This window comes from Bos indicus x Bos taurus, chromosome 5 (genome assembly GCF_003369695.1).
Source record: "Bos indicus x Bos taurus breed Angus x Brahman F1 hybrid chromosome 5, Bos_hybrid_MaternalHap_v2.0, whole genome shotgun sequence".
Lineage (NCBI taxonomy): Eukaryota > Metazoa > Chordata > Mammalia > Artiodactyla > Bovidae > Bos > Bos indicus x Bos taurus.
Window position 1 is genome coordinate 28,420,119 of NC_040080.1, and position 19,056 is coordinate 28,439,174.

Genomic DNA, 19,056 nt, shown 5'->3' on the forward strand with positions numbered 1-19,056 from the left:
GGGACCCCATCTGGGACAGGTGAACACCACCAGCCCTGCCCAACCAGTGGGCTAAGAACCTGCAGTCTGGAGAGCGAGAACAGGCGTTCAGGCCGGACCACTACAAAGCCAAGGCCACGCAGCCCTACTCCGCAACTGACACTCCCAGTACCATGTAGACGCCTCGCTTGAAAAGGCCCGCACTCTGACCCCGGAGTCGTGAACCAGAACTAGCTGGTGTCCAACTAGCAAGCTTGGGGTTGAAATGGAAGGAAATTGTCCATCAGTCCCTTCCTTGCCCTACAGAAACAGTCATCATCTGCAAACACCTGCCAGGCGTGTTCAGCCTAAAACTTAGTTCAGCCCTGCTGGGGAAAGGCTGCCCGTCGAGGCCGACCAGCTCCTGTGTCGGCCCTTTTCCTCCTGGAAATGGAGGCTGTGCGGTAACCCGAGACGGAAGTCAGATGGAGGCTTGACTTCTGGAGCAGCAACCATGTGCGGAGGCAGGGGAGAGAATCTTCTGCCTTTCCCCACACAGGCTGGCTCCGCCCATCCCTCCGCCGGGGCCCCATCACGTTCCCCGTGGTCCCGCCCAGAAGCCGAGGATTGCTGCGGATGCTCAGCAGCACTGGCTTCAGGCCTCCAGACACAGTGTCTCCCTCCCAAGTACCGCCTGGAGGACCAGCTCTCCTCCGGCAGGCTCTCCTCTGCAGCCCGGCGACCGTTCCCGATGTGGGAACCGCCGCCAAGAATATGGTTCCTCTGCCTCTGTCTTCCCCACACTGGTGGCACTGCCTTTTCATTTACTTTCTCCAGAACAAGGCGGCCGAAAAGGAGAAACATCTGAAATACGGCATTTCCGTACATATTTCTGGCCCAGGATGGATAGAAGAACGCAGGGTTTTCTGCCTCACTCTCGTCTACCAAGATCCGCCTGTGGGATTTAAGGAGGACTTTTGCTGGGACTGAACAAGGCCTGAAGTAGGGGTCTTGATCACAACCACAGGAGCCTTGCAACCCCCGACCTTCGAGACTTGTCAGCAAAGTCAGGCATAAGTGACCCAGAGGAGTAGGAGGGCTCCATTGATAACACTTCATATTATACATTCATCTCTTAAAACTCTTTGTCACCTAAATATTTGTCCATTAAAGCGTTTCCTCTTCTAGGTAAAAAGGGAATAATTTTTAAAATACAATTAAAAAAATTATTTTTTTTTACCTTACAATATTGTATCGGTTTTGCATACAATTTTTTACACGAGGTTATTCACCTAACTTCTGAAACAGCGTAGTTGAGTATTAAAAATAATTGCAAGTCATGAGCGTCTTATGATTTTCGATGCATTGACTGCTGCTGCTACTGCTGCTACTAAGTCACTTCAGTCGTGTCCGACTCTGTGCGACCCCATACACGGCAGCCCACCAGGCTCCCCCGTCCCTGGGATTTTCCAGGCAAGAACACTGGAGTAGGTTGTCATTTCCTTCTCCAATACATGAAAGTAAAAAGTGAAAGTGAAGTCTCTCAGTCGTGTCCGACCCTCAGCGACCCAATGGACTGCGGCCTTCCAGGCTCCTCTGTCCATGGGATTTTCCAGGCAAGAGTACTGGAGTGGGGTGCCGTTGCCTTCTCCAATGCATTGACTACTGCATACAAAATGTCAGCAGTGAGTGTTATCCACCTTCCCTGTAAGGGTCTGACAGCGAGTCCTACCTGGAGATGGCATTCATCATCCTCAGGTTTCTCCATCCTAATGGCGCCAGATTCCTGTCAAAGTCCACCAGTTCTGCCTACTCCATTTCATCAGCCTCTTCTGCTTCCTCCCACTCAGGTTGGAATTTGTCCAACAGAGAGTTTAAAGAGAGGGAGAATACCATTCTCAGAAAAATTTACCTTAAATTTAATGATCAGGGGACGCTTTTCATGTGCTCTAAACTAAATTCTCATGGAATCTAGCAGACATTTCAAATCTATCGGTCCCTGTAGTTAGTCATTTTTCTTCATTTTTTTCTTCATTTTTTCTTCCGTCATGACAATTCAGCTTTACATAATCAATAGACTCCCTATAAATAACTAATGGTAAAACTGGAATAAAGCTTTGATTTTGAAGAAATATAGTAAATGTCCTAAATCTTTTATTCTAAACTTACCTTGGATACCAGCCATGTACTTCAGTTCAGTTCAGTTCAGTTCAGTCACTCAGTCATGTCCGACTCTTTGCGACCCCATGAATCCCAGCACGCCAGGCCTCCCTGTCCATCACCAACTCCCGGAGTTCACTCAGACTCACGTCCATCGAGTCAGTGATGCCATCCAGCCATCTCATCCTCTGTCATCCCCTTCTCCTCCTGCCCCCAATCCCTCCCAGCATCAGAGTCTTTTCCAATGAGTCAACTCTTCTCATAAGGTGGCCAAAGTACTGGAGTTTCAGCTTTAGCATTATTCCTTCCAAAGAACACCCAGGACTGATCTCCTTCAGAATGGACTGGTTGGATCTCCTTGCAGTTCAAGGGACTCTCAAGAGTCTTCTCCAACACCACAGTTCAAAAGCATCAATTCTTCGGCTCTCAGCCTTCTTCACAGTCCAACTCTCACATCCATACATGACCACAGGAAAAACCATAGCCTGGATTACACGGACCTTTGTTGGCAAAGTAATGTCTTTGCTTTTGAATATGCTATCTAGGTTGGACATAACTTTCCTTCACTCTTTTTATGGCAACATAATGTGTATGATTAGTGTTCAGTTAATGGCAAACATAGCATAATCAAACTTATTATAATTAATTCCTTAGATGGAGTTTGTTTAAAATACGTATAAACCACACAGAAAACATGTCCCTTTGTCTGAACATTAATTCTAAACAATAATAATCTAGACCAAAAATTTTGTGAATTATAGTTGATCAGAATGCCAAATTGATAACCCAGAATTATGATTTGTGATTAAAGGCTGCACTTCCCAAATTTATGCAATTGAAGAAATGAAAGCTGATTAATTACACTATAGCAGCTACCCCAGACTGCATACAGAGGCACAGATGGCTAATTGGCTTCAGTTGATAGAGGGTCATTTTAATTCAGTTTTCTTTAAATTTTGTTATAAAAATTTTCAAAGCTGTAAAGAATGGTTTGTGATAAATATGACCCTTCATAGATGACCTGGTTTCTATCCCTCTCCCCACCCTCCCCCCAGGTTTGATAGAGAAAGTGACAACCGAACTATCCACATCCATCTGTCAGCTAATTGATATCCATTGCAGCAGCTTCTGTGCAGATTTCCAGCCTCTACACGCACCTCTGTATAGTGTCTCCTGTGTAAATCTTGGGCTCCATTCCCACCTTAGCTTCACAGTGTATGCAGCTCACAATATTCCAGAAACCTGGGTGCACAGGTGAGTTGTGATGCCTTTTCCACAAAAGGGTTAATTAGTTTTGTGTCGCTTCTAATTGAATATATTTGCCTTGTTCTTATTTGCAGAAGCAAGTATTTCATCTTGAAATTTAATCGGCATGGATGTATCTATGTTTTTAAAATCATTCACACTTATTTCCAGTCCAGTGCACATTCGTTTTCCCTCAAGTCTTCTCCCATTCTATTTAAAATAACTACATGTTGTCAGTATATCATAAGAGAAACAGAAAGTGCCCATCCTCACATGGTGATTGCCCTAAATTTTTCATTTTTTATGTTTGAGTTTAAATGACTGACGCCAATTAACACAGGGTGAGAATGCACACACACATACAAGGAGATGGAGAGTATTTAAGAATAGAAAGAAATCACTTGATCCTATCAAGTTGTGAGTGGTAAATATTTTGTGAGATTAGTACCTTGATAAAGTGAAAATTAGCCAAGAGTTACTTGAGTTACAATAGAAATTAACCACAATTATGCATGGAGCATTGCCGGGTTTGAGGTTAATTCTGCTATGTGCTATTTTCTTGAATAACATAATTAGAGTAATATTATAATAATTATTTTAAATTCCTTATGGATTAAATCTGTAAGAGAATACTGATTAAATCAAATTAAGGTGATAAGAGAATAGTAATTTTCTAATGGATTTATTGTACCCACTGCACTTAGCATCTCAAAGAAAGGCTAAAAGAAACAGAAATAATTTTATCTTGGTCTGTATTTTTGCAAATGGAAACTATGCAAAATTTATGAGTCAATTATAACAAAAATTTTACCTTTTGTATGTAAAAATGAAAAACGACCATCTATGTATCTCACATAAACTTTCTTTAAAACCCATGGGATGATTCTTTTACACTTTTTCTCTTTCTTAATTTTATGAAGTATTTTAGGAGGATGATGTGTAATGTTACAAACTGCTACTCGAATGTTTTCATAATTTTTAAACCTTTAGGATATCCTTATTTATTCTAATTCACCTGGAAAAACTATGTAGCCAGATAAGTACTCAGAAAGCTGTATACATAGAGCTATTTATGTACGTGGGAAATTTAGTTTTGTTTATTTTTCTATTGTTTCTCTATTCTGTTTTACTTATTTTGTTTCTGATCTTTATTATTTTATTTCTTCTTTTAATTTTTATCTTAGTTTGTTCTTTGTTTTCTGGTTCCTTGAGTATAGATTTAGATTATTTGTGAACTTCTTTCATTTTTAATTTTTTAAATCTGTTTTTAAAATTTTTATTGCAGCATACTTGATTTACAATGTTGTGTTAGTTTCTGCTGTAAAATGAATCAGTTATACATATACATGTATCCACTCTTATAGATTCTTTTCCCATATAGGTCATTACGGAGTATTGAAAAGACTTCCCTGTGCTATACAGTAGGTCCTTACTAGTTATCTACTTTATAAATATATAGTAGCGTGTATATATCAATCCCAGTCTCCCAATTTATCCCTCCCCTCCCCGACTTTTCTGGCTGGTAACCATAAGTTTGTTTTCTGCATCTGTGACTCTATTTCTATTTTGTAAATAAGATCATGTGTGTGTGTTAAGTTGCCTCAGTTGTGTCTGACTCTTTGCAACCCTTTGGGCTGTAGCCTACCAGGCTTCTCTGTCCATGGGATTTTCCAGGCAAGAATACTGGAGTGGGTTGCCTTTCCCTTCTCCAGGGGATCTTCCCAATCCAGGGATCAAGCCCATATCTCTTAACGTCTCCTGAATAGGCAGGTGAGTTCTTTACCACTAGTGCCACCTGGAAAGCCCAAATAAGATCATTTGTACTTTTTTTTTTTAGATTCCACTTATAAGTGATATCACAGAATTTTTGTCTTTCTCTATCTACCTTTACTCAGTATGAAAATTTCTAAGTTCATTCATGTTGCTGCAAATGGCATCATTTTATTCTTTTTATGACTGAGTAATATTCCATTGTATATATGTATCCCATCTTCTTTATCCATTCCTCCACTGATGGACATTTAGATTGCTTGCATGTCCTGGCTACTGTAAATAGTGTTGCAGTGAACATTGGGGTGCATGGTTTTCTCCAGATATATGGCCAGGAACGGTATGCTGGATCATATGGTAGCTCTATATTTAGTTTTTTAAGGAATCTACATACTGTTCTGAATAGTAGCAATACCAATTTACGTTCTCACCAACAGTGTAGGTGAGTTCCCTTTCCTCTATACCTTCTCCAGCACTTATTATTTGTAGACTGCCTGATAATGGCCATTCTGACCAATGTGAGGTGGTACCTCATTGTAGTTTTTATTTGACCTTTCTTCTTTTAATGTAAGCATTTATTGCTTTAAACTTCTTTTTTAGCACTGATTTTGCTATATCTCATAAGTTTTGTTATGGTATGTGTTTTCACATTTTACAATATTTTCTAATTTCCCTTTTGATTTCTGTTTGACACACTGGTTGTTCAAAAGTACTCATTTCTACTGCATGATCTCACTTATATAGAATCTGAAAAACGAACAAAATGAAAACAGACTCTCAGAGAACAAGTGTTTGCCAGAAGCAAAGGGGTGGGTTGGGGATGAAATAGGTGAGGAGGATTAAGTGGCATAAATTTCCAGTTATATAACTAATAAGTCACATGGATGTATTAATAATATACACCATAAGAAACATGGATCAATGATACTGTAATACCTTTGCATGAGGACAGATGGTTACTTAACTTATCATGGTCATCATTTCATAATGTATGCAAACATCAGATCATTATGTAGTACACCTGGAACTAATGTAATATTGTACAATAACTATATTTCAGTAAAATAAAAAAAAGAAACAGAAACTAAGAAGTGTTAATTAACATTAATTTGAGAATTTTTCCAGTTTTTTTTTTTTTTTTTTTTTCTGCCACTGATTTCCACTTGTATTCCAATGTGGTCAGAAAATATACTTGGTATGATTTCAATTTTTTTTAATTTGTCAAGACTTGTTCCATAACCAATTTTGTGATTTGTGCTAGAGAAAGATACAAGCTTGAGAAGAATGCATATTGCCCAGAGGTTAGGTGGAATGTTCTATAAATGTCTATTAGGTTCATTTGGACTATAGTGTAATTAAAACCCTCTTCCTTATTGAGCTTCTGTCTGCTTGTTCTATTAATTGTAACCAGTATTGAGATCTTCTGTTATTATTATGTTATTTTCTAGTTCTTTTCATCCCTTCAATGTTTGCTTAATACATTTGCTTCAATTTAGGGTGCATGTATATTTACAGCTATTGTATCCTCTTAGTAAATTGACCTCTTTATCATTATATAATGTTTTTGTCTGTTGTGACAGCTTTAACTTAAAGTCTATTTTGTCTTGCATAGGTATGGTCAATCCTGCTCTTTTGATTATCATATATGGAATATATGATATATATATATATATATATATATATATATGTCCTTTCACTTTCAGGGGTGTCCTTAAATCTAAAGTGTATCCCTTGTAGACAGCATATGGTTGGATCTTGTTTACTAATCCATTCCGTTATGCTGTTTCTTCTCATTGTAGAATTTAATTTATATCTAATATAATTAATGATAGAGAAGGACTTACTTTTGCCATATTTTTTGCATCATTTTCTGTCTTGTAGCATTTTTGTCCCTCTTTTTCTGTCTTGCCACTTTCCTTTGTGTCCTGATGAGTTTTTATAAACTCTTCAACTCCTTTCTTATTTTCTTTTGTGTATCATTTATATTGTGGTTGCTTTCTTTGTGGTGACAATAGGCCTTACATAATACATATTATATTTAAAACACTGTTTTAAGCTAATAATAACTTCACTTTTTAAAATTTTGTTATAACTTCACTTTAAGTTCAGTTCAGTCGTGTCCGACTCTTTGCAACCCCATGAACCGCAGCACGCCAGGCCTCCCTGTCCATCACCAACTCCTGGAGTTCACTCAAACTCACGTCCATTGAGTCAGTGATGCCATCCAGCCATCTCATCCTCTGTCATCCCCTTCTCCTCCTGCCCCCAATCCCTCCAAGCATCAGGGTCTTTTCCAATGAGTCAATTCTTCGCAGGAGGTGGCCAAAGTATTGAGGTTTCAGCTTTAGCATCAGTCCTTCCAATGAACACCCAGGACTGATCTCCTTTAGGATGGACTGGTTGGATCTCCTTGCAGTCCAAGTGACTCTCAAGAGTCTTCTCCAACACCACAGTTCAAAAGCATCAATTCTTCAGTGCTCAGCTTTCTACACAGTCCAACTCTGATATCCATACATGACCACTGGAAAAACCATAGCCTTGACTAGACGGACCTTTGTTGGCAAAGTAATATCTCTGCTTTTCAATACTTCACTTCAGTCATATACAAATTCTCTACTCTTCTTCCCTCATCATACTTTGTGTTACTAATACCACAAATTGCATCTTCTTAAATTTTATATATTGTTATCATTAAAGTTTTCTATACTTTATCCTTTTAAACTCTATAGCAGAGTTAAAAGTTATTCATGTATCACCATTACAGTCTCATAGTATTCTGTATTTGTCTATATGTTTCCCCTTACCAGCAAGCTTTCATGCTTTCATATGCTCTCCTGTTGCTATCTAGCATCCTTTCATTTCCACTTGAAGGATTCCCTTTAGCATTTCATGTTGAGTCAGGTCTAATGCTGATGAACTCCCTCAGCTTTTTACCTGAGGAAGTATTTATTTCTACTTCATTTTTGAAGGACAGCTTTGCCAGATACAGTATTTTTTTTTCTTTCAGAACTTTGAATATATCATCTCACTCCCTCTGGCCTTCAAGGTTTCTGCTGAGAAATCTGCTGAAAAACTGATGAGATCCCTTTTATGTGGCAGATCACTTTTCTCTTGCTGCTTTCAAAGTTCTCTCTTTGTGTTTGACTTCCAATAGTTTAATTTTAATGTGTTTTAGTATGGTCTTCCTTGGGCTCATCCTAGTTTAACCCATTAGGCTTCTTGAAATTGGATGTCCATTTCCTTTCCCACAATTAATAAGTTTTCAGCCATTATTTCTTCAGATCAGCTTTCTGCCTTTTTCTCTCAGTCATCTTCTGGGACTCAAATAATGTGTTTGCTTGTCCTATTGATTGTGTCCCGTAAGTCCCTTAGATTTTCTCCACTCTTCATTTTTCTTGTTTCTCTGAATAATTTCAAATACCTATGTTTGAGCTCACTGATTTTTTCTTCTGCCTGATCCAATATATTCTTGAATCCACCTATTGATTTTTTTCAACTCAGTTGTTGTATTCTTCAGCTCCAAAATTTCTTCTTAATATTTTTATGTTTTTTAATAGTTTCATTTTGTTTATGCATTATTTTTCTGAGCTTATTGAGCATGTGTGTGTATATATGTACATATTTTATTCTTTGTCCGGTAGTTCATATACTTCCATTTCTTTTTTTTTTTCTTTTAAATTTTATTTTATTTTTAAACTTTACATAATTGTATTAGTTTTGCCAAATATCAAAATGAATCCGCCACAGGCATACATGTGTTCCCCATCCTGAACCCTCCTCCCTCCTCCCTCCTCCCTCCTCCCTCCCCACACCATCCCTCTGGGTCGTCCCAGTGCACCAGCCCCAAGCATCCAGTATCGCGCATCGAACCTGGACTGGCAACTCGTTTCTTACATGATATTCTACATGTTTCAATGTCACTCTCCCAAATCTTCCCACCCTCTCCCTCTCCCACAGAGTCCATAAGACTCTTCTATACATCAGTGTCTCTTTTGCTATCTCGTACACCAGGTTATTGTTACCATCTTTATAAATTCCATATATATGCGTTAGTATACTGTATTTATGTTTTTCCTTCTGGCTTACTTCACTCTGTATAATAGGCTCCAGTTTCATCCACCTCATTAGAACTGATTCAAATGTATAATAGCCAGGACATGGAAGCAACCTAGATGTCCATCAGCAGATGAATGGATAAGAAAGCTATGGTACATATACACAATGGAGTATTACTCAGCCATATACTTCCATTTCTTTAAGATTGTTTTCTGGCGATTTTTTTTTTAGTGTAAACCAACTCTCCACAATTTTGATGTATTCATAAAATTTCATGAAGTTGGTCAATATAGTGAGGTAAGAATTTACCCTTTTCTGAGGGAAATAAAAGAGTGTTAGTTCTGTGTCTGCACTTGTTGCTTTAATTCATCTGTTATAAATGTCTTTGCTTTCTAGCCCTGGCATCATTTTATGTTGATATGCTTCAAATAAACTTGGCTTTCCAGTGAACAACACTTGAGAGTTGTTTGCATTTTCTCTTTGGTTTCTAATTTTGTTCTTTCACTGAGAGACCTGGTAGAGAAACGACTAGAGGATCTTTGTAATGTCAGTTGGATTCATACAAAATTATTGACTTTAAAGATAGCAAGTTTATCTAGCCTAACCTCATTTTTCATCCTTTCATTCTCAGAAATGATTTAGAAATGCATTTTGACTCTCAGGGCTTCCCTTGTGGCTCAGCTGGTAAAGAATCTGCCTGCAATGCAGGAAACCTGGGCTCGATCCCTGGGTTGGGAAGATCCCCTGGAGAAGGGAAAGGCTACCCACTCCAGTATTTTGGCCTAGAGAATCCCAAGGACTATACAGTCCATGGGGTCGCAAAGAGTTGGACACGACTGAGCAACTTTCAGTTCACTTCTGGAGATTTATCTTGTTCCTTTGGTTGGGCCCATGTTTTCCTCTTTCATTGTATACCTTGTTTTACTTTGTATTGAGATTTGAGCATTAAAAAAAAAAAAAAAAAAAAAACAGCTACCTCTCCTAGTCCTTATGGACTGATTTCATACGAGGAAAGAATTGTTGCTTTAAAACAAAAAGATGCGTAACGTGAGAGTTGTGAGTTAAGTTTTATTTGGGGCAATATGAGGACTCCAGTCTGCAAGAGAGCACCTCAGATAGCTCTGAAAAACAGCTCTAAAGAGGCAAGGGGAAAGGACAGCATATATGTGACTTTGGTGAAGGGTGAGTACATGCAATCAAACACATATTTTTTGTAGAAAGCTTCTGTTGGTCTCGTGAAGCTTCTGCCAGTCATGAGAAATGATCATTTTAGTGCTTTCCTAGATATGAAGGATTTTGGTGCTTTTCGAGATATAAGGAGAATCAAGAATGGGGCTCATAAACTCAGTTTCTGAAGATATCTTACTATCTATAAGACCTGTCCTTGCCAGTTTCCAGAAACACAGAGTGCCTCATTTCTGCTGTCTACCCTGAACTCATTCAGGGGGTGTTGTAGGTCAGCAACTGCAGTAGCATGTGATTTAATCCTTGCAGAGGTAGATGGCAAGCATCCATGGCAAATGCCAATTTGTGGTTGACTGAATGTTACCAATCAGCTAGAGATTTGGTGATTTTCAAACCTTTCTTGTAGGTGCATCCTCCCTGGATTTGTGTGTATCGATTCACACTGGTTTTACTTCATCAAGAACTTGAATTTCTTGTTTCATCTAGTGTCAGCCTGTGGTCCTTCCTGCTGGTTCTCCATAAGCTACCCAGCTCTGTTTTGTTCTCAGTTGGGAGCCAGTATTTAGAGTATGTCTGGTCCCATAGATGCTCTGGTGATGAGACATAAACCAGACCCTCACACAGCCTCCAAAGAAAGCCAAACTGTTGGATGCACACTGCACTCTCCCTGCTCCCCTCTCTTCCTGCCAATTCAGAGATCATCAGATTGCATCAGCCTCTGCCTATGGGTCCCACAAATCCTCTGGAGCAGCAGCAAGCCTCCCAGCTTTTTTTTTTGTTCTCCTAAATCCATGGCCCCTGGGTATCTAAAGGATATCATATCCTATTGGAATCACAATCCAGATCTTTCCCAAGGGAGAAGCTAGGAGTTGGGGGTTTTCTCCTATTCCTTTTGCACTGAGCTGGGGGAAGTGGTCAGTTAGTTTGTGCTAGTTTAGACCACTCACTGCCTTTGTTTTCAGAAGCCCCCAACTTGGCACCGATTCCTGTTCAGCACTCAAATTCAGGCAAGAGAGAAACCAGTCCCTTGGATAAACCCCTAAAAAGTCTGAATGTCAGACATATGTTCCAGTCTTCTCTTTCCCACCCCCGGGAGAAGATGGGAGTTAGGCGTTCTCTCCTGGTCACATGACACTCTGCTGGGAGAAAGGGCTCTGCAAAATGAGTGCCATGCATTTTCCTACTGATTTCTTTGTGACTGGTTTTGCGCTTGGGTGCAAGAGCCTTTTAACTTATTTCTGGATTTCTCGCAAAGGAAACTGATCCATGTATTGTTAAATTGGTGTCTCCAGCAGGGGAAAGAAGGTCTAGGACTTCCCATTATTCTGCAATTTTGCTGAAGCCACAAAACATAAATTCTTAGTAATTTTTAAAGTACACTCTGTACAAACAAACATCACTTTATCATTTGACTTTTAACTATAAAATAACTGACCCATATAGAAAACTGCTTCCTTCACAGTGTTCAACTTATTGAATCAATGTTGTTTCTTTTTAGCTATAAAGCATTTTCTTTCTCCTGTTGGCTTACATATGCTGGAAAGAAGCTGTGCCAAGTGAGAAACTGCAGAAATATTCCTGTCAAAAAGTTGTTTTTTTTCTTGGTCAACTGGAATGAAACGTAAGTTTAATCTTTATTCTGGAAAGATTATTTGTCTAATAAAGACCAGGATTCCTTCCACCTCCCCTCTCCCCTGCTGCTTTCTAAGTGAAAGATATAATTTTTTTTTTTTAATGTAGCTGGTTGATTTGATTCAGAGATGTGGTAAATATGCTAAGCATACTAGGTAACTGACTTCAATTCAAAAGATTAAAGGTGCCTTTAAAAATCTAGATAAATATCCAATCTATATTGTTGAGCTGCTCAAAGAGGGAAATTGGGGAAAGGAGAATTATTAATCATTTGTAGACTGTGGATAAAAGGAATACCCTCTATTGGTGTTGGAGGGAGATAGATTTCAGTTATAACAAAGAAGAAAGATGTCACCTAATGACATATGAAATCTCTATTTTCTCACAAAAGCCAATTGCAAATTTACTTAAACAATCAAGTTTTTGTACAGTAACTATCTATGCATTGTGTAAAATGTCATCTAATTTGGGATAATCAACTCCTACCAAGATCTTTATCTATTTATTTATTTAATTTTCAAATTTTTTCCCTAACAACTAAAGCAGCACCAGACACAGGAAAAGTCCAGTAAATGTGGCTTGGCAAGGGAATGAATTTTATGTAATAAGTGACTCCCCAAAAATATATTAACCAGCTCAATGACTAGAATTAGGACACCCCAGTTCGATTCCTGGGTAAGGAAGATCCCCTGGAGAAGGAAACTCCAATATTCTGGCATGGAGAATTCCGTGGACTATATAGTCCGTGGGGTCACAAAGTGTCGGACACAACTGAGTGACTTTCACTTGACTTTCCACTTTTCTTCTGACTTAATTAAAGCTTATCCATGGTTGTTTTCAACTACAAATATGTGTCATCATTTAAACAATTCAAGAGAAAAATTTCCTAATTTTAGAATCAATTTCAGAGAAAAAAAAATCTCAAAAGAAATTGAAATTATCAGTATTAGTGGAATAACTACATTGGTATACTTTTCTTCTTGTCCTTCAAGAGTGCATAAGTATTATTTTTCCTGTGGAGTTTCTCTGATTCCCCCAAGAGTTAGTTACTTTAGCCCAGAATTCTTTTCTTTCTTTTTTTTTTTTTTAATCCTTCAAATCTCTTTTTTTCCCCAAACTTTATAAACTCTTTATTTTGTATTGGGATATAGGCGATTCACTATGCTGTGGTAGTTTCAGATGAATGCTGAAGTGATTCAGCCATACATATACATGTATCCATTCTCCCCAATCTACCCGCCATTCAAGCTGGCACATAACATTGAGTAGAGTTCTATGTGCTATACAATAGGTCCTTGTTGGTTATCCATTTTGAATATAGAAGTATGTATGTGAATTCTTTTCATTTTATTTAATTAAAAATATATTCATTTACCATTTTCCTAGGTGCCTGGCCTGTAGTATCCTTTATATATTTTATTGACATATACCCATTACAATACAATTAATTGCATGTTTTATTACTAGACTGTAAATTTGAGGACATAAACTTTGTTTAATAATAATATGTGACATAGATTTTAACTGTTTGTTGCATTCCAGTCATCAGAGTTTACCCTCAAAACATATTGTCTCGTCTAAACTTAATAACAAAAATGCATAGAGATATTGTCATCTCCATTTTACAGATCAGAATATTGACGTTTATGAAGCTTAATTAACTTGGCCCAGGTCCCACAACCAGCAAATGGCAGAACCAGTGCTCAGATGCACTCTGACTCCAAAACTGAGGTTTTTACTGTGATTTTCATACTTTCTTACAACATATAAAATCTTAGGCTGAATATTTATATTCTGCAAATAGTTCTTAATCTTAAACTTAAAAAAAAAAAATTGCTTTTTTGTTTCAACAGCAGCAATGCCATTTTTCTCTCTCCTTTGCAGCAAAACCCTTCCAAAGAGTGTCTGTATTCACTTTCTTCGATTTTTTCCCCTGCTCTAAAACAGTCCAGTCAGGCTTTCATCATCTCTTTTTCACTGAAATTGATCGTTAGAGTCACCAGTGACCTGCAGAGCTGAATCTGATGTTTGTCTCTCTGTCTTCATCTTACATAATCTATTAGGAGCTGTTTCCCACATTCTTTTAGCTTTCTGCCTCCCTCACTGGACATTCCTTCTCTGTATGCTTTTCTTCTCCCAGACTGCTCATAGTCTTAGCCCTTAAGCTTCCTCTGTAGTATCTACATTTATGGCCTTAGTTTTCTCTTATAGTCACATAGCATTAAATGCCATCTGTATGCCAGCAACTCCCAAATTTATATCACCAGCCCAAGCATCGGTCACAAACTTCGTACTTATTCACTCAACATGTCTAAAACTCTTGATCTTACACTCCAAATTTGTCCTACCCATGAATGGCCACCCTGGATGATCGTTTCCAGTTTTGGTTGTTTCGATCAGATCCTTAGCCTGAATTTCCTTCTCTCAGACCCATGGCTCAGATATCCTACCGGCTCTCTCCTCAGAATATTTCCAAAATGTTACTTCTTGTCTCTTTCATCTGTCTAGGCCACCATCATATCTCCCCTGTATTCCTTCAACTGCCTTGTAATAGTCACCCTACTTCTCTTGCACCTTTGTAATCCTTCTCATACAACAGCTCAAGTAACATCTTTTAAAATGTAAGTCAGGCTACATCACTCTTCTGTTTTATAATCCTGAAATGTCTCCCACTTTCACTCAGACAAAAGTCAAAGTCCTTACGATGGTCCATTATTTTATATCAGTATTAATAGGGGAATTCTATACAGTGTGACTTTTTAAATCTCCCAATTTCACTATCAAAAAATTATTCTGATTTTAGAAAAACTGTCTTATATAGAAGCAAAGAATGTTTAAGAAAAATTTTAGTTTTTACTCATTTTTAAATAGTAGAGTAAGGCAAGCATGTGGTTAAAATTTGAAGTTTGTAGATATAGAGAAGCAATCTTACTTCACTTATTGAATTATCTCAAAGTATTTTTCTTCCTTTTTTGTGTAAAGTTCATTCCTTTGGTTTTTAAATAGCCATGTAGAAGTTAATAAAAAAGATTTCTCAGTGACTATGAGATTATTCTGGCTTAAAAATCCATATGTATTCAAGAAAATGAATAAATAACCATATGTATTCTTACTCTGGAAGAATTTATTTTTGTTAATAAAAATGACAAAATGGACATTGTCAGTAACTATCCACTGTAACTTATCGAATGTTTTGTCATTCTTGATTTGAAAAGCTCACTAATAAGTGAAGTTACACATGAAGAAGAGAGACTCAATGGGAAAAAGAACATTCCAGATTATATGAGAAATAAAGTGAAATTATAACTTCCATCCTGACACAAAATTATGAAAACTAAATAGAAAGTCAATTACAGGTAAAAGAGAATATTCAAGAAACTGCTGTGCATTTTACAAAATCATCAACATTTTATGTTGAGTTTCAGGGCTTCTTTTTAAGCTGAGAAATATGTTTACATTACATTGAATGAATATTATAACTGTGAAAGAATATGAAAGATAAGAAAAACTTTTGGATAACTGTGTGATAATTTAATTTTCAATAGTCTAAATTTTGTTAATATTGAAAAATAAGTTTTCTTTAGCCTTTCCTTTGTTTTATGTCCTTCCTTTTTTTAAAAATTTGTTCATTGGAGGATAATTGCTTTACAATATTTTGTTGTTTTCTGCCATATATCAACATGAGTCAGCCATAGGTATAGGTATGTCCCCTCCCTTAGTTTTAACTAGAATTATATTTCATCTGTTTTACAGTGGCTAATACAAGTTTTTACACTGTTGATGGGATAATGAATATATTGCTGATATACAGCCTACCATTTATCACATATTGTGTAATGTAATATGTTTTCCTTTTTATAGATAAACAAGGCTTAAAAAGGTTAAATTCATCACTCGAAGAAGAACATCTGTTTAGTCACAGGACCAACATTTGGATCAAAACCTTTGACTCATCTCCACACGCAGTTTACATATTGACATCTCTGAGTTATTATTAACTCAATGGCAGTATGCCATAAGCCACATATAAGTCACCTACCCCAAATTCCTTATCTGTGTTTTCTATCAGTTAAAGGGATCCACTAACATAATCTAGGAGCATGAAATTCATCTTCAGTTCGTCATTGTCCTATTCCACTAATATGCTGTCAGTCAATTATTAGTTATCCATTTTACCTCTAAAATAGCTCTTCTGTCTTTCCTCTTGTTGGATGTTTTTTTACACCTGTACCTAGACCGCTCCATCTCAGAGAATAGCATGTTGAGGGGAAAGATGTGTATTTCCTCAGAATCAGTTACGGTCACTGGTGTGAATTAACTGTTCCTTATTCCTGAGGCTGAATGCTGCCTGTTGTTGTTGTGTAGTCACTAAGTCGTGTCCACCTCTTTGCAACCCCATGGACTGAAACATACCAAGCTCCTCTGTCGTCTACTATCTCCCGGTGGTGATTTAGTCGCTAAGTTGTGTCTGACTCTTGCAACCCCATGGACTGTAGCCCATCAGGATCCTCTGTCCATAGGATTTCCCAGGCTCCTTGAGCTTGCTCAAATTCATGTCCATTGAGTCAGTGATGCTATCTAACCCCCTCATCATCAGCTGCCTTCTTCTCCTTTTGCCTCCAGTCTTTCCCAGCATCAAGGTCTTTTCCAGTGAGTCAGCTCTTCATATCAGGTGGCCAATGTGGGGCCTCAGCTTCAACAAAAGTCCTTCCAGTGAATAGTTAGGCTTGATTTCCTTTAGGATTGACTGGTTTGATCTCCTTGCTATCCAAGAGACTCTCAAGAGTCTTCTCCAGCACCATGATTTGAAGGCATCCATTTTTCGGCATTCAGCCTTTTTTGTAGTCCAACTCTCACATGCTTCCTGAGTGAGTGAGTGAAAGTCGTTCAGTCGTGTCCAACTCTTTGCGACCCAATGGACTATAACCTGCCAGTCTCCTCTGTCCATGGGATTCTCCAGACAAGAATTCTGGAGTGGGTAGCTGTTTCCTTCTCCACACAAGCTTCCTAGCCACCCATAAATCTATCTCTCCTAAACACTGTATTTCTCTTGAGACTCTTGTATCATTTCTATGTAGCCAAGATGACTCCTGAAAGGAAAGAAAGGTACCCTTCTTCCTGTCCACCATTAGGAACCTCAGATCTCTCAACTTCCTGTCAAAAGCCCTTTCTTCTTAGCTTCTTCAACCACCCAGGTGTATTCCTCCCAGTCTTACAGTATCTTTATACCTTGTAGGCAATCTTATATAGATTAATGGATTCGATGCCCAAATTCAAATTTTTTCCACCTTTAACAACCTTGTGCTTATCCTTAGCCACTTTTTTTTACCCATACCTACAATCCATCCAGGGTCTGAGTTTGATGTTCTTCACCTTGACACATCCAGGAATTGTCTATTACATCTCAGCAATCAGCCCCCAATTTCCTGGAAACTCATCATCACCCAGAATAGTTCACATTTAAAATTATAAACAACTCTCGATGCTTTTAGCTCTCTCATTTAAACGTTTCCTTTTGCCATTAGGAAAAAGACCGCAAATTCCTTTGCCTGGCATACAGAGTTCTTAAATATTCTGACAACCACCTATCTTTCTAATTGCATCCTTCATAACTTCCAGGTTAAGACCAACTTGACTACGTTTCTTGTTCTAGCTACAATGCACCACTCAGCATTCCTCAGCTCCATGCGTATATGCCCTTGTCTGTGCACTTTTTTTCTTTTTTGGAATATTCTTCTCCAACTATTCACCTTGTTGTAGCCAAACTACTGTTTAAGACCCATTATGAGTTATTTCCTGTCCTCCCCCCATTCCCTAAGACAATGTTAATCATTCTTTCTTGATGCTCAAGTTTTGTAATTTTCAAAAAATAAGCTTATGTATCAAAATCATAACAATCACCATAGAGTAATCAATCTCATTACTCTAGTACTTCTGCTATATTTCTGCATTTGCAAGATAAAACATTAAAACTTGAGATAATTCCTCAATTCAAATAGTTAAAATACTTGTGTCACACAGCACTGTATTAGAAGGCAATATTTATGAAAACATCATAGTAATTGGGCCCTAGTGTCCTAGAGTTGTTGGGAATATTAATGAGATCAAGGGTTAACAGTGCTTGACACACAATAAAGTGAAGGTGTTAGTTGCTTAGTGGTATCTGACTCTTTGTGACCCCACGGTCTGTCCATGGAGATCTCTAGACAAGAATACTGGGTGGATTGCCATTCCCTTCTCCAGAGAATATTCTCGATCCAGGAATCAAACCAGGGTCTCCTGCATTACAGGCAAATTTTTTTTTTTTTTTTTTACCATCTGAGCTACCAGGGAAGCCCAACTTAATTTTTTCTTTTATTTTAAGGATCAATTTTCCTCTCGAAATAAAATCACTTCCAAGGGAATCCATGCTCACTATAAAATTGTTTGGGATTACCTATGCAACCAATGCAGATTTATTGGCCTGGACTTGTTTTCCACTGTTTCCAAAACAGTAAGTATATCTTTTGTGATTAATAAAACTTCCATCTCAATAAAACCTCCTTGGAACTAGATAATGTTCAGTATATGACTTAATGAGAAAATCAAGAAGACATTTTATTCTAAAACTGAGCTGCTACTGCTGCTGCTAAGTCGCTTCAGTCATGTCCGACTCTGTGCGACCCCAGAGACGGCAGCCCACCAGGCTCCCCCATCCCTGGGATTCTCCAGGCAAGAACACTGGAGTGGGTTGCCATTTCCTTCTCCAATGCATGAAAGTGAAAAGTGAAAGTGAAGTCGCTCAGTCGTGTCAGACTCTTAGCAACCCCATGGACTGCAGCCTACCAGGTTCCTCCGTCCATGGGATTTTCCAGGCAAGAGTACTGGAGTGGGGTGCCAGCTACCTCAATATAAATCATGACAGTTGAAAGCAGGACTGAAAAGCAAAATGTAGAAATGGCTTTAGAAACAAGCTTCATGCTCAGCTTGTCAACTGGATCATTTACCATGAAAAGGTATCACCATGACTAATATCAATTTCTTTTCCTTCTCTGACCAGCCAGTTTCTCT

At 38.1% G+C, this 19,056-nt stretch overlaps 1 protein-coding gene across 4 annotated transcripts in view; it reads left to right on the forward strand.

The window, feature by feature from the left end:
• The window catches only part of PIK3C2G (phosphatidylinositol-4-phosphate 3-kinase catalytic subunit type 2 gamma), a 664,807-nt gene that overhangs the window by 308,466 nt on the left and 337,285 nt on the right, over nt 1-19,056 (forward strand). For all 4 annotated transcript variants that reach the window (XM_027541447.1, XM_027541446.1, XM_027541448.1 and 1 more), the window contains 3 exons: nt 3,174-3,372; nt 11,873-11,995; nt 18,371-18,499. In XM_027541447.1, coding sequence (XP_027397248.1) covers nt 3,174-3,372; nt 11,873-11,995; nt 18,371-18,499 — 451 coding nt within the window. The remainder of the gene's footprint in view (nt 1-3,173; nt 3,373-11,872; nt 11,996-18,370; nt 18,500-19,056) is intronic.